Source organism: Macaca thibetana, chromosome 1 (assembly GCF_024542745.1).
Source record: "Macaca thibetana thibetana isolate TM-01 chromosome 1, ASM2454274v1, whole genome shotgun sequence".
Classification (NCBI taxonomy): domain Eukaryota; kingdom Metazoa; phylum Chordata; class Mammalia; order Primates; family Cercopithecidae; genus Macaca; species Macaca thibetana.
This window is the reverse complement of record NC_065578.1, coordinates 177243040-177270525: the sequence shown is the minus strand read 5'-3', so window position 1 is coordinate 177270525 and position 27486 is coordinate 177243040. Positions and strand designations below refer to the sequence as shown.

At 34.8% G+C, this 27486-nt stretch overlaps 1 protein-coding gene across 8 annotated transcripts in view; it reads left to right on the top strand.

Annotated features, from left to right (window-relative positions):
• The window catches only part of HMCN1 (hemicentin 1), a 508510-nt gene that overhangs the window by 347579 nt on the left and 133445 nt on the right, over positions 1 to 27486 (top strand). For all 8 annotated transcript variants that reach the window (XM_050765519.1, XM_050765493.1, XM_050765511.1 and 5 more), the window contains 8 exons: positions 9614 to 9715; positions 10513 to 10689; positions 11408 to 11559; positions 12688 to 12811; positions 17850 to 18025; positions 20919 to 21015; positions 25160 to 25282; positions 26029 to 26190. In XM_050765519.1, the coding sequence (XP_050621476.1) occupies positions 9614 to 9715; positions 10513 to 10689; positions 11408 to 11559; positions 12688 to 12811; positions 17850 to 18025; positions 20919 to 21015; positions 25160 to 25282; positions 26029 to 26190 (1113 nt within the window). The remainder of the gene's footprint in view (positions 1 to 9613; positions 9716 to 10512; positions 10690 to 11407; positions 11560 to 12687; positions 12812 to 17849; positions 18026 to 20918; positions 21016 to 25159; positions 25283 to 26028; positions 26191 to 27486) is intronic.

Here is a 27486-nt window from a genome sequence, read left to right as displayed (position 1 = left end):
GGAGTAGAAAAGCAATTGGCTTATTTTTTTTCAACCCTCTGAGGCTATAAATTAAAATCATGTTGAAATACAATGAGCGTCAAATCAGACTATCTGATTTATTATGAGATTTTTGTAGGTCAGTTATGGGTGCTTCTTGATCCCAATTGTTTCTTGAGTTGCACATTAAAAATTCTGAGCTCGTTATTCACAAAGACATCACAGATATAATTCACACACTAGAAAAGTCATCCTTTTAGAGTATACAATTCAGTCAATTTCAGTAGTTTGCATCTTTCTAAGATTGTTTTTGTTTTATCTAAGTTATCTAATTTGTCAGCATACAACTGTTTGTAATCTTTTCCTACAGTTTTTTTTTTTAAATTATTATTTTTGTAAGATTGGTAGTAACGATCCCTCTTTCATTTCTGTTTATAGTAATTAGGTCTTCTCGCTTTTGTTTTTCTTAGTCAGTATAGCTGAAGTCTTTTTGATTTTGTTGATCTTTTCCAAGAATCAGCTTTTGGTTTTGATAATTTTCTCTATTGTTTTTCTATTCTCTATTTAATTTGTATATGCTCTAATTTTTTGTTTGTTTGTTTTTTCCTTTTGCTTACTTAGGGTAGAGTTTACTCTTCTTTTTTTCTGGTTTAAAGGTAGAATGTTAGGTTATCAATTTGAGATCTTATTTTTTAATATGCATGTTTGCAGCTACAAATCAGTCTAAGCTCTTCTTTATGTACATCCCACAAGTTCTGGCATGTTGTTTTTGTTTTCATTCCTCTCAAAATGTTATCTATCATGTGATTTCTTCTTTGACCAATAGTTATTTAGGAGTGTGATACTTCATTTTCACATATTTGTGAAGTTCCCAAATTTTGTTTTATTATTGGTTCCTAAATTTCACTGTGCTGGGGAACATATACTGTAAGATTATAGTCCTTTTAAATGTATCAAGAGTTGTCTTATAGTCTTATATATACTCTATCTTTGAGAATAGGACATGTGGACTTGAGAAGAATGTGTTTTCTGGTGGAGTAGTCTATGTGTGCCAGTTGCATTATAGGTTGTACAAGTCTTCTATCTTTTTATTGATTTTCTGTGTAGTTGTTGTATCCACTATGGAAAGTGGGATATCGAAGTCTCTAACTTTTGTTGTTGTATTGTCTGTTTCTCCCTTTGAGTTTGTCCATTTTTGTTCCATGTATATTGGGGATCTGTTGTTATGTACATATATATTTATAATTGGTATATCCTGATGAATTAACCTTTTGTATTATTGTTTTTAAAGTCCTACTTTGTTGCCAGTAACAGTTTTTGTTGAAGTCTATTTTGTGTGATGTTAGTATAGCCCCTTCAGTTCTTTTTCCATTACTGTTTGCATCATATATTGTTTTCCATCTTTTTACTTTCAATTTATTTGTCTTCAAATCTAAAGTGTGCTATTATAGGCAACATACAGTTGGAATTTTTAAAAAATCCATTCTGCCAATCTCTGCCTTTTGATTGGAGCATTTAATCCATTTATATTTAATTTAACTACTGATGTGGTAGAGTTTATATCTGTCATTGGTTATACATTTCAATATTTATTATGTCATTTTTTGTTTTTCTCTTTCTCCATTGCTGACATTTTCTTGGGTGCCATTTTATTTACCTTATTGATTCTTTTACTTTTTTTGAGTTTTATTTTTAGTAGTTTTCCTGAGTATTATAATTAGAATCTTAATTAATATAGTATTTGGATACTTCAATAGTATACAAAAATTTTGTTCCTAATTAGCTCTCTCTGTTTCCCCTCTTTTATGCCATTATTATTAAACAAATTACATTTTAAAGTGCCCATTATTGCTTTATACTATCATCTTTTAAATCAATAGGAGAAAAAATGAGTTATGAGCAAAATATACAGTTTTTTACATCTTACACATTTACCTATGTAGTTACCTCTACCAGTGAACTTTATTCTTTTGTGTATACTAGATTTATTGTTTCATTTCAACTTGAAGAACTCCTTTTAGTATTCCTCACAGAACAGTGGTCTAGCAATGAATTCTAGAAATAATTCAATTTCTGTTCTAGAAATATCTTAATTTCTTCTTAATTTTAAAAGACAGATTTTCTGCATATGAAATTCTTGATTGGTCGTCATTTTCTTTCAGCACTTTGGCTATGTCATCCTACTACCTTCTGGCCTTTGTCTTTTTTGATGAGAAATTGGCTGTTGGTTGTATTGAGGATCTTTGCACATAAGTCACTTCTCTCTTACTGCTTTCAAGATTCTTAGCTGTTGGTTTTAAACAGTTTGGTTTTGATGTCTTGGTGGGGACTTCTTTGAGTTTATCTAACTTAGAATTTTTTAAACTTCTTAGATATATAGCTTGATGCTTTTCCTCAAATTTGGGAATGTTTCAGTTATTACCTTTTAAGGCATTCTTTCTGTACCTTTCTCTTTCCTCTCTCCTCTGGTACTCACATTATGTTTGATGGTGTTTCCACAAGTCGTAGAGGCTCTATTCACTTTTCTTTCTTCTTTTTTCTTTGATTCTAAAATTGGATTATCTCAACTGATCAATCTTCAAATTTGTTGATTTCTTTCTTCTTCCAGCTTCCAGCTTTCTTCTTCCAGGTGTTGAGTCTTTATTACACTTTAGAATCTTTATTTGGCTTTTAAAAGTAATTTCTGTCTCTTGATTAATATCTATATTTAATGATAATTCAGCTACTTTTCTTTGGTTCTTTATACATGGTTTCCTGTAATTCTTGGAACATTCAGTCATCCCTCAATATCCACAGGGGATTGATTCTAGGACCCCACATGGATACCAAAATTTGTTGATGCTCAAGTTCCTTATATTAAATTGTATAGTTCTGACAAAGGGCTAATATCCAGAACCTACAAAGAACTCAAACAAATTTACAAGAGAAAAACAAACAACCCCATCAAAAAGTGGGCAAAGGAAATGCAAATCAAAATCAAAATGAGATACCATCTCACACCAGTTAGAATGGCAATCATTAAAAAATCAGGAAACAACAGGTGCTGGAGAGCATGTGGAGAAATAGAAACACTTTTACACTGTTGGTGGGACTGTAAACTAGTTCAACTATTGTGGAAAACAATGTGGCGATTCCTCAAGGATCTAGAACTAGAAATACCATTTGACCCAGCCATCCCATTACTGGGTATATACCCAAAGGATTATAAATCATGCTGCTATAAAGACACATGCACACGTATGTTTATTGCAGCACTATTCACAACAGCAAAGACTTGGAATAAACCCAAATGTCCATCAGTGGCAGACTGGATTAAGAAAATGTGGCACATATACACCATGGAATACTATGCAGCCATAAAAAAGGATGAGTTTGTGTCCTTTGTAGGGACATGGATGCAGCTGGAAGCCATCATTCTCAGCAAACTATTGCAAGAACAGAAAACCAAACACCGCATGTTCTCACTCATAGGTGGGAATTGAACAATGAGATCACTTGGACACAGGAAGGGGAACATCACACACTGGGGCCTATTGTGGGGAGTGGGGAGGGGAGAGGGATAGCATTAGGAGATATACCTAATGTAAATGACAAGTTAATGGGTGCAGCACACCAATATGGCACATGTATACATATGTAACAAACCTGCACATTGTGCACATGTACCCTAGAACTGAAAGTATAGTAGTAATAATAATAATAATAATAATAAAAAGCAACACATCTAAAAAAATTTGTATAGTATTTGTTGCAAAAATAATAAATGGGACCAATTAAATCTAAAACCTTCTGCATAACAAAAGAAATAATCAGCAGAGTTAACAGACAACCCACAGAGTGGGAAAAAATTTTAGCAAACTATGCATCTGGCAAAGGACCAATATTTAGAATTTACAAGGAACTCAAATAGATCAGCAAGAAAAAAGAAATAATCCTATCAAAAAGTGGTCAAAGGATATGAATAGACAACAAAGATATACAGGCAGCCAACCATTTTTAATATATGAAAAAAAGCTCGACATCACTCATCATTAGGGAAATGCAAATTGAAACCACAATGAGATACCACCTTACTCCTGCAAGAGTGGCTGATATGGTTTCACTGTGTACCCACCCAAATCTCACCCTGAATCATAGTTCCCATAATTTCTATGTGTTGTGGGAGGGACCCAATGGGAGGTAATTGAATCATGGGAGTAAGTTCTCATGAGATCTAATGGTCTTATAAGGGACTTTTCCCCACCTTTGCTCTGCACTATTCCTTGCTGCTACCATGTGAAGAAGAATGTGTTTGCTTCCCCTTCAGCCATGATTATAAACTTCCTGGGGCCTCCCCAGCCATGCTGAACTGTGAGTCAATGAAACCTCTTTCCTTTATAAATTACCCAGTCTTGGGTATGTCTTTATTAGCAGCATGAGAATGAACTAACACAATGACCATAAGTAAAAAGCAGAAAAAAAAAAAAAAGATGTGCTGTGGATGCAGTGAAAGGGAACACTTATACACTGCTGGTGGGAATGTAAATTAGTACAACCACTATGGAGAACAGTATGAAGATTCCTTAAGGAACCAAAAGTAGAATACCATTCAACCCGGCAATCTCACTACTGGGTATTTATCCAAAAGAAAAAAAGTCGTTATATGAAAAAGACACGTGCACATGCATGTTTACAGCAGCACAATTCGCAATTGCAAAGATATGGAACCAACCTAAGTGCCCATCAACCAGAGTGGATAAAGAAAATGTGATAAATATATATATATATATAAAATATATATTATATATATTATATATATGTACACACACACACCATGGAAACTACTCAGCCATAAAAAGGAATGAAATAATGTCTTTTGCAGCAACTTGGATGGAGTTGGAGGCCATTATTCTAAGTGAAGTAACCCAGGAATAGAAAATCAAATATTGTATGTTCTCACTTATAAGTAGGAGCTAAGCCATGAGGATGCAAAGGCATAAGAATGATATAATGCACTTTGGAGATTCAGGGGGAAGTGTGACGGGGGATGAGGGATAAAAGACTACATATTGGGTACAGCATATACTGTTCGAGTGATGGGTGTACTAAAATCTCAAATCACCACTGAAGAACTTATCCATGTAACCAACACCACCTGTACCCCAAAAACTATTGAGATAAACATTAAATTGTATAGTATTTGTGTATACACATCCTCTTATATAGTTTATTGTCTCTAGATTACTTAATTCCCAATACAGCATGAATGCTATGTAATTAGTAGTTATACTACATTTTTTATTTGTATTAATTTTTATTGTTGTATTGTTATTTTTTATTTAAAAAATTTCCAATCTGTGGTTGATTGACACTGCAGATAGAGAGGGCTAATTGTATTTAAAATAGCAGATTTAAAGTTTTTGCCTAGTAAATCCAATATCTAGGTTCTAAGTTTCCTGATGGACAGTTTCTATGCTGCTTCTTTTTCTATGTATGAGCAATGCTATCTTGTGATTTTTGTTGAAAAAGTAGGTATTTTAAATAATATAATGTGGCAACTCTGAAAATCATATCCTTCTCTCCTCATGATTTTTATTGTTATTGTTTTTTGTTGCTGGTTTTCATTGTTGTGTCTTGATTCATTAGTGAGTAGGCAGAATACTGGCATCCTCCCAAATTTTCATATCCTAATCCTTGAACCTGTTAATATGTTAGGTTACATCATAAAGGGGAATTAAGGTTGTTAATCATTTGACCTTAAAATAGGAAGTTAATACCTAATTATCTGGATGAACCCAATGTAATCATAAGGATCATTAAATGTGGAAAAGGGAAGCAGCATATCAGAGTGATATAATGTGAGAAGAATGCTCCACTCACATCCTCACATGGCCTGCCCATTGCTGGCTTTGAAGATGGAGGAAATGGCCTGTAGAAGTTGGAAAAGGCAAGGGAACAGATTCTCCTCTAGAGCCTCCAGAAGGGAATTCAGCTCTGCTAACACCTTAATATTAACCCAGTCAGGCCATGTTAGACTTCTGACCTAAAAAACTGTAAGATAAATTTGTATTGTTTAAGCTACCAAGTTTGAGGTAATTTGTTTTAGAAACATAAGGAAACGAACTTTTCTATATAAATTCTATGAAGTCTGTTTATACAGACTTTACCCCTGGGGAAAAGGTTTGCACTGACAGAACATTGAGTCTGGTTAAATAAAGAAAAATCTTGCAAATAGGAACTTTCACAGAAAGGCCAGACAGGTCAAATAATGACAGTTCTCTCAGAATGGTACTTTCGGGTAGCTTGAAACCTATTGTACTTCCTTCAGTGTCTGCTAGGCTGCTTTTTTCACTGCGATTATTGGACTATTTGTTTTCAAGTTTGAGCTGGAGAGAGGGTGACAGGGGTAGGTCAGTTAAAATGCCACAAAACTCACTGTTTTAAATGAAATTTAGCTACTTATTTTTTAATAAATACTTTTTGGATTTTTGCAAGTCTTTGGTTAATTTCCCAAGTTCTGAAAAGGTTGATTTTGACAATGTTTCCAATGTTTTTGTTTCTTTACTGGAGGAGTAGATTTTTTGAGTCCTTAGTCTGGCATTCTTGCTGACATCCAATCTTTCTTAAAGTTCTCTAGTGAAGTGAGAAATTGCCAACCCATTCCATAGCTCTGTATTTCTTATTCCCATCGTAGTGTTTTATTGTAGCAGCTACATAGTCTGTCAAATTCTTCAATGAGCACTTCAGTCCAGAAGGCTTCAAGTATTTAAAAAGCTGTTTTGAAGGAATGTGCCATGGACTGATCATTCTTCCTTTTTTCTTTTCCAGTTGGAAAAGTTAGATAGCCATATTTAGAGGTCTTGTGTCCTTAAATACTGTGTTGATAATCAGAATTCAGTGCAGAAAACAGAAGCATTCTAGGCATTTCAAACAGGCAGGGTTAATACATGGAATTAAATGAATACAAAAGTAATTGTAAGAGTGAAGGAGGGGTGGTTCTAGGGTGAGCCTTTAGGAAAAACTCCCAGGACAAAAGAGATTTGACCCAAAGGACATCTACTTCTGAAAACAGACTTTATTTTAGACTTTTCAAAAATCAACTTTGAGTGTTATTATCTTCTTTGATTTTGTTTGTTTTCTGCTTTTATATTTATTATTTATTTCTAGCCTGTTTTGGTTTATTGTATTGGTCTTTTAAATTCTGGGTTGAGTGCTTAGGACTTTTTTCCATTATTTCTTGTTTTTCATATATGTTAATTATGGCTTTAGATTTTCTTTAAGTACTGTACTGCTTTAGTGACATCCTACAGGTTTTAACATTAATCAATTTCACTTTACGTTTTTCTAAACTTATACTCTTATTTTAATTTCATCTTTAATGAGATTTTCCCCATGTAGATAACTTTGTATTTTTGTTGTTGATTTACATTTTGTAGTTTTTTAAAATTGTGATTATAAAACACCTTTTGTGGGCTAATATTTCATTTTGAAAATATTCCATTGTCATTTAAAAAACATATATATTCTTTGGTAACTACAAATCCCCAAACACACACATACACATATGCATACATAATCTGGATGGGTACTTTATTTTTCATATTCTTTACAACTGTATTTTTTGTTTCACTACACAGCCAGTTTCTGAGGAAGACATATTAAAATACACCACTTTTAGAGTTTTTGAATTTTTCTTGCTTTCTAACAATTTTTGCTTTGTTATTCAATGCATAAGGTATTGTCATTATAAAATATTATTCATGAATTGTAACATGTTAATATAAATCATGCTGTTTTGTCATGTTTAATAATTTTTGCTTTGTATATTTATCAGAAATTGATGTCAAATTATTGTATATCTTTGTCTAGCTCCTTATTGTAACGTTTTTGTGGGTTTTTATTTGTGCTCCTTATCCACTTAGATATTTTAATTAAAAAATAGTTTTAACCCATTGTATTAGTCCATTTTCATGCTGCCGATAGAGACATACCCAAGAATGGGCAATCTAGAAAACAAAGAGGTTTAATGGACTCACAGTTCCACATAGCTGGGGAGGTCTCACAATCATGGCAGAAGGCATAAGGCACATCTCACATGGTGGCAGACAAGAGAAGAGAATGAGAGCCAAGGCAATCTGACGGATCTAAAACCATCAGATCCCATGAGATTTATTCACTACCATGAGAACAGTATGGGGGAACCGCCCCCGTGATTCAGTTATCTACCAGTGGGGACCCTCCAAGCCAAAATTCAAGATGAGATTTGGGTGGGGACATAGCCAAACCTTGTCACCCACACAAGTTGTTTTTTTTTTTGTTTTTTGTTTGTTTGTTTGTTTGTTTTTTGAGGTGGAGTTTCACTCTTGTTGCCCAGGTTGGAGTGCAATGGCATGATCTCAGCTCACTGCAACCTCCACCTCCCACTTTCAAGTGATTCTCCTGTGTCAGCCTCCCAAGTAGCTGGGATTACAGGCACCCACCACTATGTCTGGCTAATTTTTTGTATTTTTAGTAGAGACGGGGTTTCACCATGTTGGCCAGGCTGGTCTCGAACTCCTCACCTGTGATTCGCCTGCCTCAGCCTCCCGAAGTGCTGGGATTACAGGCATGAGCCACCACACCCGGCCACCCATACAAGTATTAACGTGTCAAAAAGTCACTATTTTAAGTGTCAAAAAAATTCTATTAAACAATTAAATGAACTCATTCATATTTATATATTTGATTTTATTTCTGCCATCTTACTTCTATTTTTTCTTGTTTTCTTTCCTTCTTTCCCCCTTTCCCGTTTTTGGTAGATCAATGGATTGATGGATTTATTGATAGTAAGTGGGTTGAGGGTCTCTAGTGCATTGAATTAGTTAAATGTAGCAAATTCTTAAAATATGTTTTTCTCTGTCAACTTCAGATACTAATTTACAACATCTTTTTCAAACAAGACAGAACTTTTAATTCCCTTGTAATTTTCTTATCCTGGTATGCCTCTCACACTCCTTGATATATTGTTGAAAACATGGAATTAATGTTCCAAGTTATTTCTTTTATATTACGCCTCTCAGACTTCACGAATTCCTACTTTCCAACTGTAGTAAATAACAGATCATCCTTATCAGTAATTACTTAAAGTTGAAAATATACTTTTCTGTTTTATTTTGTGAATAACTTAAGTTTAAATTTTATATCAAAGGAAAAAAGCTGCCAAAAAACACACAAAAATTACTCTGCTTTTCCTGAAATAGCTTAAGACAGTGCTATCCAAAGATAAAGTAAGATATTTTGAGATGTTGATTTCTTCTTCACTGGAAGAGTTCAAATTTAGTAGACTAATTACTTCTTGGTAAAGATAATTACTTACCAAATCAATCAGATTAAGTACAATAAAAAATCTTTCTTTAACTTTTTTTACTCCTCTACTAATCTATATAATTCTAAGGATTTTCCTATCTGGACACAGAGAAATGTGTGATCCAGAAAACTTATTTAGATTTTTTTTAAATCTTGTTCTTCAATCTATTTAATAGTATACTTTTATTCCAAATAGGTCAGTGTATATATGTGAAAAAAAGAAGAAAGGAAGAAAAATTATAATTTTAATTGAGCAAACAATTTCAGCTTAAATATTCTACTTATAAGTATCTGTTTGGGCCTCTTGCAGAACCACCTAGTCTGGAAGATGCAGGGAAGATGCTGAATGAGACTGTGGTGGTGAGCAACCCTGTACAGCTGGAGTGTAAGGCAGCTGGAAATCCTGTGCCTGGTATGTTTACTTGTGGACTCTATAACTTAATATTTTAAGATTTCTGGGAATAACTGAAACTGGTTTTGAGCATAATATACTAATTACTCATAAAGAACAGGTTATAGAATACATTTCATGGGTGAAACATTGATAAGAATATTATCAGTTAGATAAAATTTTTGAATTTTTATTGCCTTTAACTGCATGAAACAATTTATTTAAAAAATGTAGAAATATGTGAATACCTTAATCATCTTATTGTCAGTATTGTGGCCACAAGACCCACATGGTGGTTTATATCCATTTATGCTGAAACTTTTTTTTAACTTAAAAGCATCTTAATGAAGCTACATCAAATTGTCATTCTAATGAGACTACAACTTTGTTTTGTATATTCCCACCACTGGTAGATTATTCATATGAATCAGTAACAACATACATTTTTGAGGTCAATAATGTGTATGGTATTTGGTTTGGTTAGGCATATAGCCAACATTTTATGGATGAGAGGAAACATACAACAAAAAAAAAATAGATAAGTTGAAAGTTTGCTATTAAATAATACTGATATATTAGAGATACTAAAGAATATCTTTCTTCTAAATTCATTTTCAGGACTCACTGACTTGGCTCTTGGTGTTTTTCTAAGGGTTACCTTCTCTTAAAAATCAAAGCTAAAGAGATGATTACTTAAACAGATTAAATTCAGATGATAAGTATAAGAATAAAGTAATTGCGACTTAGCTAAGATACAACTTAGTATATTTAATTAAAAAAATTTTTACATAGATCATCTTCTCCCCTTCTTCTTTCAGTTATTACATGGTACAAAGATAATCGTCTACTCTCAGGTTCCACCAGCATGACTTTCTTGAACAGAGGACAGATCATTGATATCGAAAGTGCCCAGATCTCAGATGCTGGCATATATAAATGCGTGGCCATCAACTCAGCTGGAGCTACAGAGTTATTTTACAGTCTGCAAGTTCATGGTTAGTGCCACTTCACCTAGATTCATTCTGGGGTAAAGAAGCATTCAAAATGATTAAGTGCTTCTATAAAATTTTTGTGTAAGTATTTAACAGAGTGTGTTATTGTCATCTTTATGTAAGGGCATAGTGTTCTAAAACTTATAAATGTGCTTATTCCTGATTCCTATTAAAATGCTCAATTTCCACATGCTGTTGACTTAAGTTTGCTTTCAATGGGTTGTTGAAATAGTCATTGATACTGTTAGCTAACGACAAAAAAACACTGCTTGTAAATGCTCTCTAAAAGAATCATAGGTATTAGTGAAATGTTTCTGCGTGATTATCTCTAATAATGCTTTTAAGAGGAGTTGGTAGTTAACATACTACAGTGGATGCAGTGAAGGGGGGTACACATGTGTGTTCCTGCACACACACATACACAAGCCTAGAAATCAATAAATAAAATTCCACTCTGGTATAAAAAACTGATTTCTTAAACAAACTGGCAAAACTTGTTTTTCCTTATCTGTGAAATGGAGAAATTGATACTTGCTCTATTTATCTCACAGGATGGCTGTGATTAGATCTTAAATAAGAGAGGTGAAAGAACTTACCAAAAAACAAGTAAACAAACCCTCCAATAAGAACACAATGTTGTAGACATTACATGTAGTTTTCGTCATTTGAGATCACAAATCCTGTGATATTAACATGTCTTACCTTCATTTGTTTTTTTCAGTGGCCCCATCAATTTCTGGCAGCAATAACATGGTGGCAGTGGTGGTTAATAACCCGGTGAGGTTAGAATGTGAAGCCAGAGGTATTCCTGCCCCAAGTCTGACCTGGTTGAAAGATGGGAGTCCTGTTTCTAGTTTTTCTAATGGAATACAGGTACCTTCATTCATTTCTTTGGTGACATTTACCACCTGATTATTCAGTACAGGAAGTACACACGTAAAACTGTTGAAGAGATTTAGAGAACAAGGATTAACAGATACTATTTTTTAAGTACACATATGCAGCCATAAAATCCATGGACACATAACTGGGATCCCCAAATAATTCATTAAAAGCTCACTGTTTCTAAGAGTTCCCTTATCTTACTTTTAGGTGTTATATTTTGACCATTTGTTTTAGATATTTGTTGTTTTCTACCTGCCCCACTCCACTTTCTGCTACTACCACAATAGATACTTTACACAAAGAAATGTTAATCAACAAAACAGGAATTTTCTGGTAGAATTTAGGTTTAAATGTCTTCAAATAGTTATGAATCAGAGACTACATGGAGCATATATACTTCTACAAAAACATCAAGTAATATAGTAAGAAAAAATATAATGTAAACATCATGAGAAGTAAAATTTGAGTCCTAGAAAAATTTTAAATGCATTATATTGAGTCAAAATTAAAAATATAGAAGTGCATGTATACCTAGTTTAATTTTTATCTTGTCTAACAGAAAGCATAGTTCTCCTAACATTCTACTTCTTCAGGTTTTCTTGCAAATCTAATGCTTTCAAAACTTGGGATCATAGAACATCCAGAGTTAACGTCAGTATTTTAGAAATACGACTGAATCCATGGGATGAAGGATAATCAATGTAGCTTATTAATTAATTTGGCTACTACTTTGTTGTTAATTTCAGTTTCTTACCTTTTTACCCAAAGAAAAATTAGAAAGAGAATTAGTGCCTTTTATTCCAACTCAGGTTTCTCCCCTGGCATCTTTCTCTCTGTTTGTAGTGCGTATGGATGAAAGTTGACTTTCATCTGATGCCGTATGTAAAGACTTATTTTCGGTAGTCATTACCAAATTTAATTCTAGCCTCTTACATTCTTCCACTGAGAAGATGAAAAGAGTATTATATGATGTTTGCCTACTTAAAAATATCCAAGGGAAAATCTTCCTAAAAGGCAAATGTTAACTGACTAATCTCAAAAAAATAAGAGAAAACATCTATTACACCTACCATTCTCAGAGACATATTGGTTATTCAGGATTCTTATCATTAATAGGTTCTCTCTGGTGGTCGAATCCTAGCATTGACCAGTGCACAAATCAGTGACACAGGAAGGTACACCTGCGTGGCAGTGAATGCTGCTGGAGAAAAACAAAGGGACATTGACCTCCGAGTATATGGTGAGACATTTTAGTAATTAATTTTGCTCTGATAGACATGTGTTTGGGTCCTAAAATCATTGAGAAAGTTAAGAGAAGTTGTTGACAATAAAGAACAATGAACCTTAGAAATGATATTACAGGATCAATTCAAATCAGATTCTCTTTCTGTCTTATATCTGACTTTGGACGATTTTCCTTTTTTAAAGTTCTGAGAAAGTAAAATGCACACAGCCAGCATGTAGGGTGTTGGTTTTATAGAGTACTCTGAAAACCATGACTGTGCATAGCAGCTCTGCCATTTAGAAGAGATAATCTTCTCATTGAAGCAAGTATCTGTTCAAGTAGCTCTCTTCATTCATTCTACTCAAAGCCATGCTTTTATTACTTTCTAATTATTTGTAATCAGCATATTTGTGATCAATACTATGTTTGTGCATTAAGGGCTCTTTGAGAAGCAAAAAGTTAATATAAATGTAGGCAAAATTTAAGTTTTTCCCACTCTCAATGCTGCCCACAATGATCACAAAAGGAAATATCCGATCCCATCACAGCAAAAGAGCCCCAGAAGAAAGTTGGGGCCTCTTGATCTCCGTTTATATATTATGCTTGTCTATCCACATTCCAGTATACCTTTACATTCAGAACTCTTTTAGACTTTTTTCTGTGGCTTATTTGCATTATATTTCTTAGTTCACGGAATAATGAAATTATTTCTTTTATGACCTCTTGAAGAGTTTCTGTTTAATGCAGAATGCAAGCCTTCTCCTTAAAGTCCTACCTCACTTCCAAATAATTCATTACTTTCTGAAATATATTACCTTTTTAAAAAATTTTACCTCCAGACAATGTGGACCATGTTGTCTTCTCTTATATGTTTGCCAATGTAAATGTAATGATCACAACTAACATATATTGTTACATAATGTTTTCGTAAAAAGACCCCTTGTTGTGGATATCATACATATTTAATGAAAGTAAAGGTTTTAGTTGGCATCGGTACACTACCAAAGGGTTCTCTATGCTCTTTCTTTTTTGTTGCTATTGCAATTGACATGAGTTCACATCCAGCCTCCAGATTTGCTTAGGTATTTGAGGTAACAGATAGGTCTATAATGCCCAACCCCAGGAATTTTAACTCCTTCCCTGAATTGAGTCGCTTTTATGCTTTATGAAGAACTGGAAAGTTTCCATTCTAAAATATCCTTTGAGACTGATTCATCAATTAATCAAGTGTGTAACACAGTAGTTCTTCAGTCATTAGGAAGCAAGCAGAGGGGTGACATTGGTCTTGACAGGGTTTTAGTCAACACAGAAATCTGAGATGGTCTCCTTACATTTCTACACTGGCTAGTGTCAAGAATGAACCTGGGAGATGATAAAGAGTTGATATTTTCCAGGAATTACAGAAACATGCATCACTATTCCTTATCATTTGCTAAGATACTTCTATACTACTTTCTTAGGCTGAAAATCAGTATCTTTCTCTGATATAAAAGTCAAGTGGCTAGCTGATATATGTGTTTGGGAATGTTTATATGTGTTAAGCCATTGAAATACACATGCAGCAAGCTGCTGAAAAAGTATAAAAGTAAAACAGGTTTTTAATCTAAAATCAGTGTCCAATCTGTATTTCACTATTAGTATTATTTCCATAAATTTTATTTTTATATTTGTAGTAGTAACCTTGGTGATGTGTGTCTAATTAGAGCCTAATGAATGTTAATTCCCAGAGATAAATCACCTTCAGATTTACACTGGGGGGTGTGGTGGTGGTGGGGGATGGAACAGGAGAAGTAGATAGTAGGCAAAGTAGCTTTTCCTACAATTATGAGTAGTTCGTTAAAATTTTTCTCCCTGGTATAATTCAGAGTATGTTTTGCCATACCCTGAGATATTGAAACAAGAGAATTGAGTTTTTAAAAGATTTGGATTCATATAGTACCTTTTCTTTAAACTTAAGCTTAGAGAACTTTCCTGGAGATCATACATTCTTCAGCTTCCCAGCAATGACAACCCTATGACAAGTCTGATTTTAGTAATTAAATTTAACAAACATAACGCTTAGGATGAGAAACAGGTCCAGAACACATCCCTTCCTAAGCAACATAACCACAAAGCAAAATAGGGATAACATCTAAGGAAGCTGAGGATCTAAAGGGTAGAACCCTTGTTCTCTTCTCAGACTAAACAAAAAGTTGGAAATGAGAGACAGGACAAAAAAAAAATACATGTTTTGGTAATATATATCCTCGGCTATAATTAGATTTGCTTCAGTTTTTATCCCTTAAACAAATACTCCATTGTTTTTGCATTTTTCCCTCTCATTTAAAAAATCTGGTTTCCTTTTGAACTTGATTCAACTCATTTAGTGTAAAAAAGAAAGTAACTGAAGGAAAATATATTTGGAAATGAATTAGCATTCTGTAGTCTTGAATTGTTTCCGACTTTCACTTCTGCAGTCATAATGAACTCATGCTGTTTTGTAGATTCTACAAATAATCTAAGACAAACATTTTTATACAGTTATGGTACTTTTTTATTCAATAAGGCCAAACTTTACCTAAAATTATTTGCAAGATGTGAAATCAGCTGTTCTATTTAGGGCTTCCTGAGTGCTAGGACTTGTGAATCTGTTTTCATGGCATCTTTAGAAAGTGGCACTAATTAGGCCGGGCTCAGTGGCTCACGCCTATAATCCCAGCACTTTGGGAGGCCAAGGCAGGTGGATCGCCTGAGGTCAGGAGTTCGAGACCAGCCTGGTCAACATGGTGAAACCCCGTCTCTACTAAAAATACAAAAAAAAAAAAAATTAGCCAGTTGTGGTGGCACATGCCTGCAATCCCAGCTATTTGGGAGGCTGAGGCAAGAGAATTGCTTGAACCTGGGAGGCAGAGGTTGCAGTGAGCCGAGACTGTGCCATTGTACTCCAGCCTGGGCAACAAGAGCGAAACACCTTCTCAAAAAAAAAAAAAAAAAAAAAAGGAAAGAAAGTGGCACTAATTGTGCTCACTTTGCTATTTTTATAGTAGTTTTAATCTCTCTTTTTTTTATTTATTATTATTATACTTTAAGTTGTAGGGTACATGTACATAATGTGCAGGTTTGTTACATATGTATACTTGTGCCATGTTGGTGTGCTGCACCCATCAACTCATCATTTACATCACGTATAACTCCCAATGCAATCCCTCCCCACTCCCCCCTCCCCATGATAGGCCCCTGTGTGTGATGTTCCCCTCCCCATGATAGGCCCCTGTGTGTGATGTTCCCCTTCCTGAGTCCAAGTGATCTTATTGTTCAGTTCCCACCTATGAGTGAGAACATGCGGTGTTTGGTTTTCTGTTCTTGTGATAGTTTGCTAAGAATGATGGTTTCCAGCTGCATCCATGTCCCTACAAAGGACGCAAACTCATCCTTTTTGATGGCTGCATAGTATTCCATGGTGTATATGTGCCACATTTTCTTAATCCAATCTGTCACTGATGGACATTTGGGTTGATTCCAAGTCTTTGCAGTAGTTTTAATCTCAAACAGACTAATCATGTATCTTTTATTGAATGTGTCACACATCAACAATGTCAGTGTTTTCTGTTTCTCAGATTACTTTAAACTTATCAAGAGCCAGATGTCTGTGTGTACTACTAAATTTAGCAGAAGGAACATCATGAATCTCTGCACAAATGCTCCATTGGTCAGTCTCAGCCATTGTGCAGTGTGTTTCTTCCTTCAGCATCAATTTCTTTGAGTTTAACATAAGTCCTGCACCCCAAAACAGCACATGAAAGTGCTCTTTAGTTCATACCCTTTCCCTCTGTAGCAGACATAGTAACAGAGAAACCTCATGGTTACAGAGGCACAATACTACTACTATAGTCAAAGTCTATTGCCTTCTTTATCTTGCCACATGCTGATGGAGTATCAAGCCTGAAACAATGGCTGATAAACGATAATAATATTTTCACCACAAAAATCTTGTTTCTACCAAAACATTTTAGTACAACTTAACCTTTTTTTGTAGTTAAAAAAAAAATGCTACAAATATGGCAAATTTTCTATAGCCCTGCATAGTGATGGGATTTTGTGAGAAATGGCCAAGGAAATTCCCCTCTGTGCTTTGTTGGAGTGGCCTTTTATAACAGGCCTGATTTCATCATTAGTTTGTGTTTCTGAATAATTATATATACAGGCCTAAAAGAGTCTTTGAGAAGTTATGGAGCCCACCCTCTCATTCTTGGCAGGACTGTACCTAAACCATCTAAGATAAATGATTGTTTACTGTATTCTTTAATACACCCAAGGGAAAGAGGTTTCTTAAACTTTTCAGAAAACACATTTCAGCATCTAAGGAGCTTTATATAGCCAGGGAATCCTAATTTTAATCTCATTAAAATTTCCACTTATTTCCTCTTATGCAATTGTGAGTATGTTGTGCAGCTGGTCATTGAATTGATTTGTTCTTTATTCTGTCACCATGGAAAACCAAAAAGAACACTAAAGTGCAAGTCAGGAGGCTCCTAACTTTACCACCAATTAACCATATTATTTTGCACAAGCTATTATCTGACACCAATTTTATGTTTTGCACACTGAGAGATGGGACTGGATGAGCTCTATGATATCCTCCAACTATTTTTTAATGTTGCCTCTGTGACTATGACATCTATTTCTTTTGCAAAAATTACAAATAAATATTGGAGGTGTATTCACTCTTAGCTTATTGTTTCTAAAATATTTCATGAGTGATTTGTTACTTTGAAAACCTTACGCAGTAACATCTAGTTCTAAAAGTTTCTTATTTGGGCACTTGATGAGAACTTCCCATTCTAAACGTTTTTTAAATAAAAAGTGAGAAGCATTGTTCAACAAGAATACATTAATCAGTGATTTACTAGTACTTGATTCTGAACCAAGTGATGCAAAAGGGTATGTTAGAATGATTGTGATCCTACATCTTAAAAGAACCAATAAAGGTATTCAGTATATGTCCTGATAATTAATGAATATAAATAGTGTGCTGGCCTGTTTTATCCTGAAAGAAAACCCATCTTTCATGTAGTTCCACCAAATATTATGGGAGAAGAACAGAATGTCTCTGTCCTCATTAGCCAAGCTGTGGAGTTACTATGTCAAAGCGATGCTATTCCCCCACCTACTCTTACTTGGTTAAAAGACGGCCACCCCTTGCTGAAGAAACCAGGCCTCAGTATATCTGAAAATGGAAGTGTGTTAAAGGTAAGGATATGGATTCATTTATTTTATCTTATGTTATTGTAAGTTCATGGTTTTGGTACTACCCCTATTTAGCGTGCCTGTCTTTCACAAGTGTTGGACTAATTTTCTCTTACAAAATTCTAGGAACCCTTTTATTGAGGAGGTTTGTAATATTTTTAAATTTTGTGCTTAGTGAGATTCAATTATTTGTCATCCATATCCAGAAACGATCTCAAAAAATGCTTCCAGGAAAATATCATAGAAATAATCCAAGGTGTGCCTCACCTTCAGTCTTCCAGCCAATCACCAAGTGCCCATTTTAGGTGCTCTGGACTAAGATGCAAAAAGTCATGGTGGTTCACACCTGATCCCAACACTTTGGGAGGCCAAGGTGGGCAGATCACTTAAGGTCAGGAGTTCAAGAGCAGCCCGGTCAACATGGTGAAACCCTGTCTTTACTAAAAATACAAAAATTAGCCTGGCATGGTGGCATGCACCTGTAATCTCAGCTACTTGGGAGGCTGAGGCAAGACAGCTGCCTGAACCCGGGAGGTGCAGGTTGCAGTGAGCTGAGATCACACCACTGCACTCTAGCCTGGGTGACAGAGCAAGACTTTGTCTCAAAAAAAAAAAAAAAAAAAAAGAAAAGAAATGCAAACAAGCATGACACACTTCATGTCCTTGATGTCTTCCAACCTCATGTAAATACATAAAAAATTAACAATTTAGTTGAAAAATGCAACGAATACTATAGTCTGAGTCAATTACGAAGTGGATGGTACAGATAATACATTTTGGGGGGTGGCAAAAGATGAGGCTCTCATTGCCAGGATTAGTCTTAAAAGACTACTTAGTGTTTTAGAGGTAGATGAGATAAAAGGCAAGGGAAGCAAGTCGGGTAGTTTGGCTCAAGCAGAGAATTTAACAAAGTGAATATTTGGAAAAAATGTTGAAAAGGTTGATTTGAATGAAATAAAGTGTGACATTGAAAGTCAGCCTAAGGAATTCGGATTCAGGAGGACAGAAGACTGCCAAATGTTTATAACATCCTGATAATAACCCAACTGAGAAATCAAAAGACCAGCTAAGTAATCTGCCTACAGTTACTGAAAGACAGAAATTGGATTAGAACACCGGGAGTATGGCTTCAGAACCCGTGCTACTAACCACCACATAGCCTCTTGCTAAAGGAAGGTTTATTACTGATAAACAAAGAGTCTTGAGAAATAGATGGCAGACAGTAAGCTGGGCAGCTTACCTAAGGAAGACAGAAGCATGGGGTTGAGTGAAAGGGAGCGTGAAGGAGTATGTTAGAGGCAGAGGATGGAGATCTTGGGTATTATGATTGTATAACAACGGAGCTGGGTGAGAAAGGAAAGACCAGAATCACTGATGAAAGAAAGAGGGATGAACTAATTGAACTACACAAGAAAAAAAGAAGAAGAAGAAGAAGAAAAGTCATTGTCCATTCGCAGGGGCAGAGCCTAGCATTCTAGAAAGCATGCGGTAAAATTCCCAAACCTTAACTCTGACGAAATGACGGAGGTAGACAATTGCATAAATGCAAATCTCAGTGAGTACAGAAGTTTGTCCCATTGAGGGGTTTAGGGAGAAGATCAGAGAAATGAAAACTTTTTTGGAATGCAATTCTTATTAGTCAGTTAAAAGTATCTTACCTACGTACTACCATTCACACACATCTCTAACAAAATCAAGTAATAGAATATTGCCATTTTGTTTTGCCTGGTACACACTAGGTGCTCAATAAATATTAATCCCTCCTCTCTATTATTCCCTCCCCGACTCTTTCTATGAGACATGCAGGCCTGTGCATACTGACCTTAAGGACTTGGAACCCCAGATTTGAGTGAGCCTGCCACGAATTATGTGACTCTGAGCAATTTAGATATCTTAATTGATTGAGTTTCCTTATCTGTAAAATGAGGAGGTTGGATTTTATTTCCTCTTTCAAGTCTAATATTCTTAGGTTCTCCATGTGTTCTTTTAGCTAATTCCATCTCTATTGTTCACACCAATTGATTAATAAATGTTTATTGACTGCCTTCTGTGCACCCCTCTAAGCGAAATACTTCAAATGATCACTCTAACGTCAGTGATCATTGAATGTTTTAGAAATTATTGATTGCAAACTTAGTTGGCAATAAGTCACATACTGCTTGTTGTATCTTTTGTATTATCTTGTATTATTATATATTATTTATTATTAAATTCTTTTTTATGTTCACATCCTTTATATTCTCAATTAGATTGCAAACTTAAATCAGAAACCATATGTGACATTATATCTGTTTATGTCTTCTACCTACAGTACCTAGTACAAGTGCTGTAATAACTGCAAATGGTCAATGGATGAATGAGCATTGATGCATGTTGTACATAAATACATGAAAAATATTTACTGATACTAATTCATCTACCAAGCAACAAACTGGGTACTAGGAGAATGAGGCTAATGTAATATAATACTTAGCTTAAAGAAGCTTACAGACCCAGCATGGGAGAAAGATATATTACTGGTCTCAAGAATAAGGCTGTTATTTTACTGGACAGTTTCCTGGATGTATAAGGATTTCATATTTTAAAGTCTTAAATTACTTCAACAGAAATTGTACCTTTTCATTATTTTTTTCTGAATTATATTTAAAAAGCTGTTCTAGACCCTCAACCCCTAATATAAACCAGATTAAAATAAGGTATGGCATAGATGAAAATGGTTGAACCTTGTTGTGTTGAAACTGGGTGATGGGCATATAGCCATTTATATTGCTATTTCCTCTATTTTTGATATCTTTGTAAATCTTCAGAATAAAAATAATAGATCACAAGTAGTATTAATTTAAAAAACCTCAAGTGAAATAGAAAGTGTGATTTCAAAGGATGATTTTGTTTTCAGATTGAAGATGCTCAGGTTCAGGACACTGGTCGTTACACTTGTGAAGCAACAAATGTTGCTGGAAAAACTGAAAAAAATTACAATGTCAATATTTGGGGTAAGTGTAATCAGCTCTTGAAAGCAAATGATGCAGGCTGTGGTTTTTGTGTCACTTAAAATGACATTCATCCATGTAACTAAAACTGATTATAATAGGTAGATGAACAACAATTAGTACATTTACATGGTTCTGAACTGTCCTGGGTATCAGTTCGTATGACTACTTCGAGAGCAACTCTAGATGAACTTTCTTGTAACTTTGATGTTGAAGGATTCTCCTCATCTGCCTGAGTAACATGCCCTTTGTCTTCCACAGCCAGCGTCTCGTAATGATTGGGCCTTCTCTAGTAACTAGTGGTGGGTTCGTCAATGGAAAGAAAATAAGCCAAAAAGCCAAATTATATATGTGAACTGTGTGTGTATGTGAGAGAAAGAACACAGGTGCTTGTGTGGTGGGAGATAGGATTACTATGATAATCAGGGAGAAAAGCTATTCTCAGTTGAAATTTTACCGTTTGTTACTAATTAAGGTAATTCTTATAGTCACAACTTGAGCCTCAGCTGTGGCTATCAGCTAAAAAGCATTCCCATTTCCAGCATATTCACCTGTATTTCACATACTTTAAAAAACTCATTTATAATGTATTCATTTGTGTGGTGGGAGATTAGATTACTATAATAACCAGGGAGAAAAGCTATTCTCAGCTGAAATTTTACCATTTGTTACTAATTAAGATAATTCTTACAGTCACAACTTTTGCTTCAGCTGTGGCTGTCAGCTAAAAACCATTCCCATTTCTAGTACATTCACCTGTATTTTACATACTTTAAAAAACTCATAACTTAATAAGCCCTCTTCATTTTGATTGTATTTGTTTAAACTTTTTAATTATTGAAATTATAAGCTGAATTTACCTTTGATTTATAGTTTATTCACAAACATTTTTTAAATAAAAGTAAAACTGGATGAAATAACTTTATTCCAATGGAGAAGAAATACTCTTTAAAATTTTGAAAGCATGCACTGATGTAGAAAATGACTTATTAATAAATGACTATCATTGTTAAAAAACCCTCCAGGCAGGTTATGAGAAACGCTATTATACACCCTGTAAAATTTACTATTAAATAGTAAAAGTTACTATATGGTAAATTTATTTCATTATATACCACTTATATGTCGTTAACTTCTGTTCCTGCCTCTTTTTACCCATTTTCCCTCTCCATTTTCCCTTCCCTTCCATCCTCATTTCTTTCAAATGGGAAAAATATTTATTATTTATATCTAGTTCATTTATTTAATAATTTAATATTTTTATCTAGTTCCAAATATGGACAAGACACTAGACTAAGTGTTATCAAGTAAAGATGACAAAAAAGAAAAAAGAAAAATTAGGAGTGATGATCAATTAGAAACTGAGGTGAAGAATTCCTTTTTCATATGTGATATTTGAGGTACCTGTGGACTATGTGAAGCTGTCCGCCCTGCAGCCAGAAATACAAGTCTATCATTTAGGGGAGATAAGAGTGAAAAACATAAGGTTGCAGACATAACTATATAGGTAGCAGATGAAATCACTTGGAGAAGGTAAAAAGAATGTATACAGAAGAGTACTAGATAGGATGGCTCTCAGGTGTACCATATAAGAAGAGAGCTAGTAAAAGAAACTCTAGATAAGAAACTGAGAAGGAAGAGCCTGAGAGGTCGGAGGAGAACCCAGTAAAAAAATGTATCATGGAAACTATTGACAATGTTGTTCTCAGAAGAACACAAGTAAGTTTGATATGGATGAATGGATGAGTGAATGAGTAATATTACATATTGCAGAGAATTCAAATTAAACTAAAAAATATAGTTTACAAATATGCAGACCAGTACCTCTTAAAGAAAAGCAATGTAATAGTGGAAAGCAGGATGCAGTAGGTATAAGAATGAATAAGGGAGAAAGTTGAGACATCAAAGATAGATTAACTAAAAAAAAAATACTTATATGCTTCCATCTTCTAGGCGCTATGCCATGTGTGGACATAGAGCAATTAGTGAGAAAGACAATGATGTTGCTCTCACAGAACTTATAGTTGGCTGGTGGAGAAATTTCTTTAATTAGTCAAAATTAAAATTAAACCTCCTAAGAGCTATCATAGGTGGTTACGTAGAAAAGCATATGAGAAATGTTTAACTGAGCCCTTAAGGATGCTCAGGCATTAACTCTGTGAAGAGGGTAAAAGCAATGCAAAGCTCTGGAGAATACTGTCTGTATTCAATGAGCTTAATATTCTTCACTATGGAGCCTAGTGTGATGCGAGGAGAGAGAGGAGATATTAGGTAAAAAGGTAAAAATAGGCATATTGAAGAAGGCCTCTTAAATCAATTTAAAACATATAGATTTGATTCTAAAGGTGATAGAATAAACTAAAGAGATTTTAAAAAGGACCGGATGCTCAGGTCTGTATTTTAGAAGAAAGCAGACATATTTAATAAATTGAATCAACATGGTTCAGTTGATTAGATGAAGTTTGGAAACAAGAAGAGTAAAGGATGGATGTCTGTGTGGCTTAGCCGACTGGGCCGTGAGGATAATAGTGTCCTTTTCTCAGAGAAGGAACAAAGAGGGCTCAGTTCAGTTTTGGACAAGTCAAATTTGACAATGCTTCTAAGGCATCCAACTTGAGATGTTAAGTAGTTAGTTGGATATAAAAGTCTAGACCTCAGAGAGGGTCTCCATTACAGATATAGATTTTCAAGTATTTGTATTAATGAGAAGCCCTGGGGGTAGAGAAGGGTAGAGTTTAGAATGGAGATCATAAATTTATAGTAGTGACAATCTATGCAATTGTGTCATTTTCTTTTGGAACTTTCAGTTTGTGGTATCAGTGACAGAGTAAACTGTAGGATTCATCCAGAGTAAGGGTATTGACAAATAAGAAGGGCAAAGGTACAAGGCAGTTGAGCATATTGACAAAGGAACAGTTGAAATAATTAATTATGAAATCTACGCTGAGTAGAGAAGTCGGTAAACAGAAGAATAGGCAGCTGGATAGGGGGACTTCTGAGAAGTGAAAACACTTGAGATTCAATTAAGTCAATGGGAATTGACTTGAGAATTGGGAATAATTGAGAGCAAAAAGAACAGAGAAGTTGTCAGAAAGAGGCCTAAATTTATAAACTTACAGGAGGAATGTTCTAGATGATGGGAAGAGCCATGGTATGGCTTCTGATGGAAAATGGGATGGGTATATCAATAACTGAGTAGACAGGGTATTTAGACTGGTTATACATGTGGATGTTGGGTTCATACAGAGTGATGGTAGGACTTAGTATGAAAAGTATAAGAACACAGACTGTTCAGTGAATAAAGGAAGAATGACAGGTTTACAGACGGGATTTAAAAAAAGAGAGAGAGAGAGAGAAATAAATTGGTTATATGAGCCTCAAAGGAATAGAGGCTTTTACATGGGATGGTTGAACAATGACCGGAAGCCGCACTAGGGGTGCAAGAGGATTCTCCCACTCCTCAACTCTCAGGAGTTTGGAAGAACAAGCCATCTACCAGCTGACAGTCCTGCAGCCAAAGAAGTGTCCTCAAGGAGAGTTCAGCCAGCAACTGCAGATTCCAGCACCTTTGGGAAAATCTTGGGTAGTCAGTATTCACTTTGAAGGTTCCAGGGTGAAGCTGTAGGCCAGTAGAGAAGCAGACTGTGCAATCTGAAAGCGGTAATATGTTCTTTCTTTAGACAAAACCCCTTGCCTCTGTTCTTTAGAATATGTTATATGCCTTATGTTTCCTGTTCTGTTCACTATTTGAGATATCAAAGCTAGCCAGGCAACAGTGACTGGGCTAAGTTTAAACTTGGTAGGTACTTTAGCTTTTTGATGCAAGGTATCTAAATATCTTGCATCAAATATACATTTTATAATAGCTAAATATATGAGCTAACATATTTTGTAAGTTATGATAAAGTAGCTTCTCTTTATGCCATTCTGAATATTTTGATAAATTTCTATCTGTGTACGTGGGAAGTCTGCTATTAGCTATTTATGCTACATCTTACAGGTGACTTTTAATTTGATGTTGATGTCAACCTCATATGCCAATTTCTTCATTATGTCATTTGAGTAGAAGCCTTTTATCTTACATGTAAACTGTTAGGAAAATTCTATATGAAATGAGTGGAAAAATAATATTTTTATTTTTTTCCAGTCCCCCCAAATATTGGTGGTTCTGATGAACTTACTCAACTTACAGTCATTGAAGGGAATCTCATTAGTCTGTTGTGTGAATCAAGTGGTATTCCACCCCCAAATCTCATTTGGAAGAAGAAAGGTCAGTTTTCATCCTTGAAATTTATAAAATTAAATGAAAATAGAAGATGGATATTGACTTTGTTTGACAAATGTGTTAGATTATAAACAAATTTTCCTGGAATTTGCATACTAAATGCTAGACAGCAAAATTGCTTTATATTAAATGTGCAACATGTGATCCTTCTACACTACCCAGCTGAAATTTTTTTAAGACTGTTAACTCCTCCCTAGAAAAAAAAAATTCTGCCTTAATTGATTATTTTTGAATCAAATGCATTATAGGGCAGCTATAAACATTGAGAATGCACCATTCAGGAACTACATTTTCTTCTTTAAAATAAGTTTTAAACTTCCTGGGTGATTGGTTCAGTCATACCCCAAACCTCAGCATCACACAATACATCCATGTAATAAACCTGCACCTGTACCTCCTGAATATAAAATAAAAGTTGATATTATTAAAAAGTAACATTTTTTCTCTGTGACAGTTTTCAATGTACATTAAGAATGAATTCTGTGTTTGACCAGATTTTCAATTTATTTATCAACAGTTCCTTAAGCCCACTAAGTAGCAGAAAGATCATTTAAATTTTTAGTTCATTTAAATATTAGTGCTCCTTCATTTTACATACTAGGGCAGGATTATTTTACAGTGTCATTTGCCTTTTATATACTTGAACTAAGTAAACAAGTATCATATTTAGTAATGTATACAAAATGCTTTACATTTCTGCCTCATATTCTGCCATTTGGACTTCTTTGCAGGCTCTCCAGTGCTGACTGACTCCATGGGGCGAGTTAGAATTTTATCTGGGGGCAGGCAATTACAAATTTCAATTGCTGAAAAGTCTGATGCGGCACTCTATTCATGTGTGGCATCGAATGTTGCTGGAACTGCAAAGAAAGAATACAGTCTGCAAGTTTACAGTAAGTTGTTGATTAGCCAGGCTTTGGCACAATTTTCTTTTAAATCTTTTCATCCTTCTCATTTACTTTATAAAATATCTTTAATATTCATTCAAAATGGTACGGTTGTAACTATCATATGACACACACATTTAAATTGTGCTGACATAACTGGAGAGCAATTACTTCCTTCTGGCTGTTATTCGGCATTACAGCTGTCCACTCTGCATTAGGTCACCAATGACAGACACATCAGTGTGGCTGTAATTTGTTGGGGGCAGATAGTGGACACATGGAGGGGGAAGGGAGAGCATTTTACCATAGGGGATATTTACAATATGTGAAAACATTTTATTTTAAAGATTATTTTACTTGTATAAGATCTTAGAGTGCTTAAGATAGTTGTATACTCATTTAATATTCACATGAGCTGTTATATAAGACAAAACTGTCGCCTCCATTTTGTGTACGTGGAAATTTAAGCTCCGAGAGGTTTTGTTGGTTGAACAAGGTCATGTGGCTTGTGTGTGGTAGGACTGACACTAGAACATCGGATTACTGACACGGGCCTACTTTTCTTTCCACACATATATGTATTAGAATTGATCTAATTTTTGTTCCTAGCATCAATGACACGTGAATTCAGCTTCAAACAACAGAATAAATGGCTATAAGTGGCTTAACCAAGTAAAGGTTTATGTTCTCACATAATAAGAAGGCAGAGGTTAGCATTAATCACTGGAGTTGGTCAGCGGCTTAATTGTGTCAGCATAGGAGCTCTGGCATTCTACTGATCCCTCCTTCATGGTCTCAAGATGGTAGCTGTTATTGTGGTATCAATTCCACGTAGAAGGCAGGAGGAAGGGAAAGGGCTGGTATCTTTCCCTTTTGTTAGGAGAGCAAAATTTTCCCCAAAATCCGCAGCAGACCTCTGTTTAGGTTTTACAGGCCTAAATTCATTCATGTGGTTACCCCAGTTTCCCAACAAGACTGAGAAACCATCTCAGCTTTTCCAACTCATACTGTAAAAGGGAGAAGGAAGAAAGGAGTTAATAACAGACATTGGGTTGTAAGCTAGGCTACTGTATCTGTTTTAAATGACTACTAGGAAGACTTACGTAAAGCAGGGCTACAAGTGATAAGTTCAAATATTTGTATAGCTTCTCAAAAGTGGGAAGTTAGTGAACTGTGTCAATAGCTTCATTTTAGGTATGAACCCACTTAAAACATTGGAGAAGAATTCCACCTCTCAGCATAACATCATGTCTGTTAGTCCTGGGTCTTTTCTTCAGTTGTTTATATTTTAACATAAATATA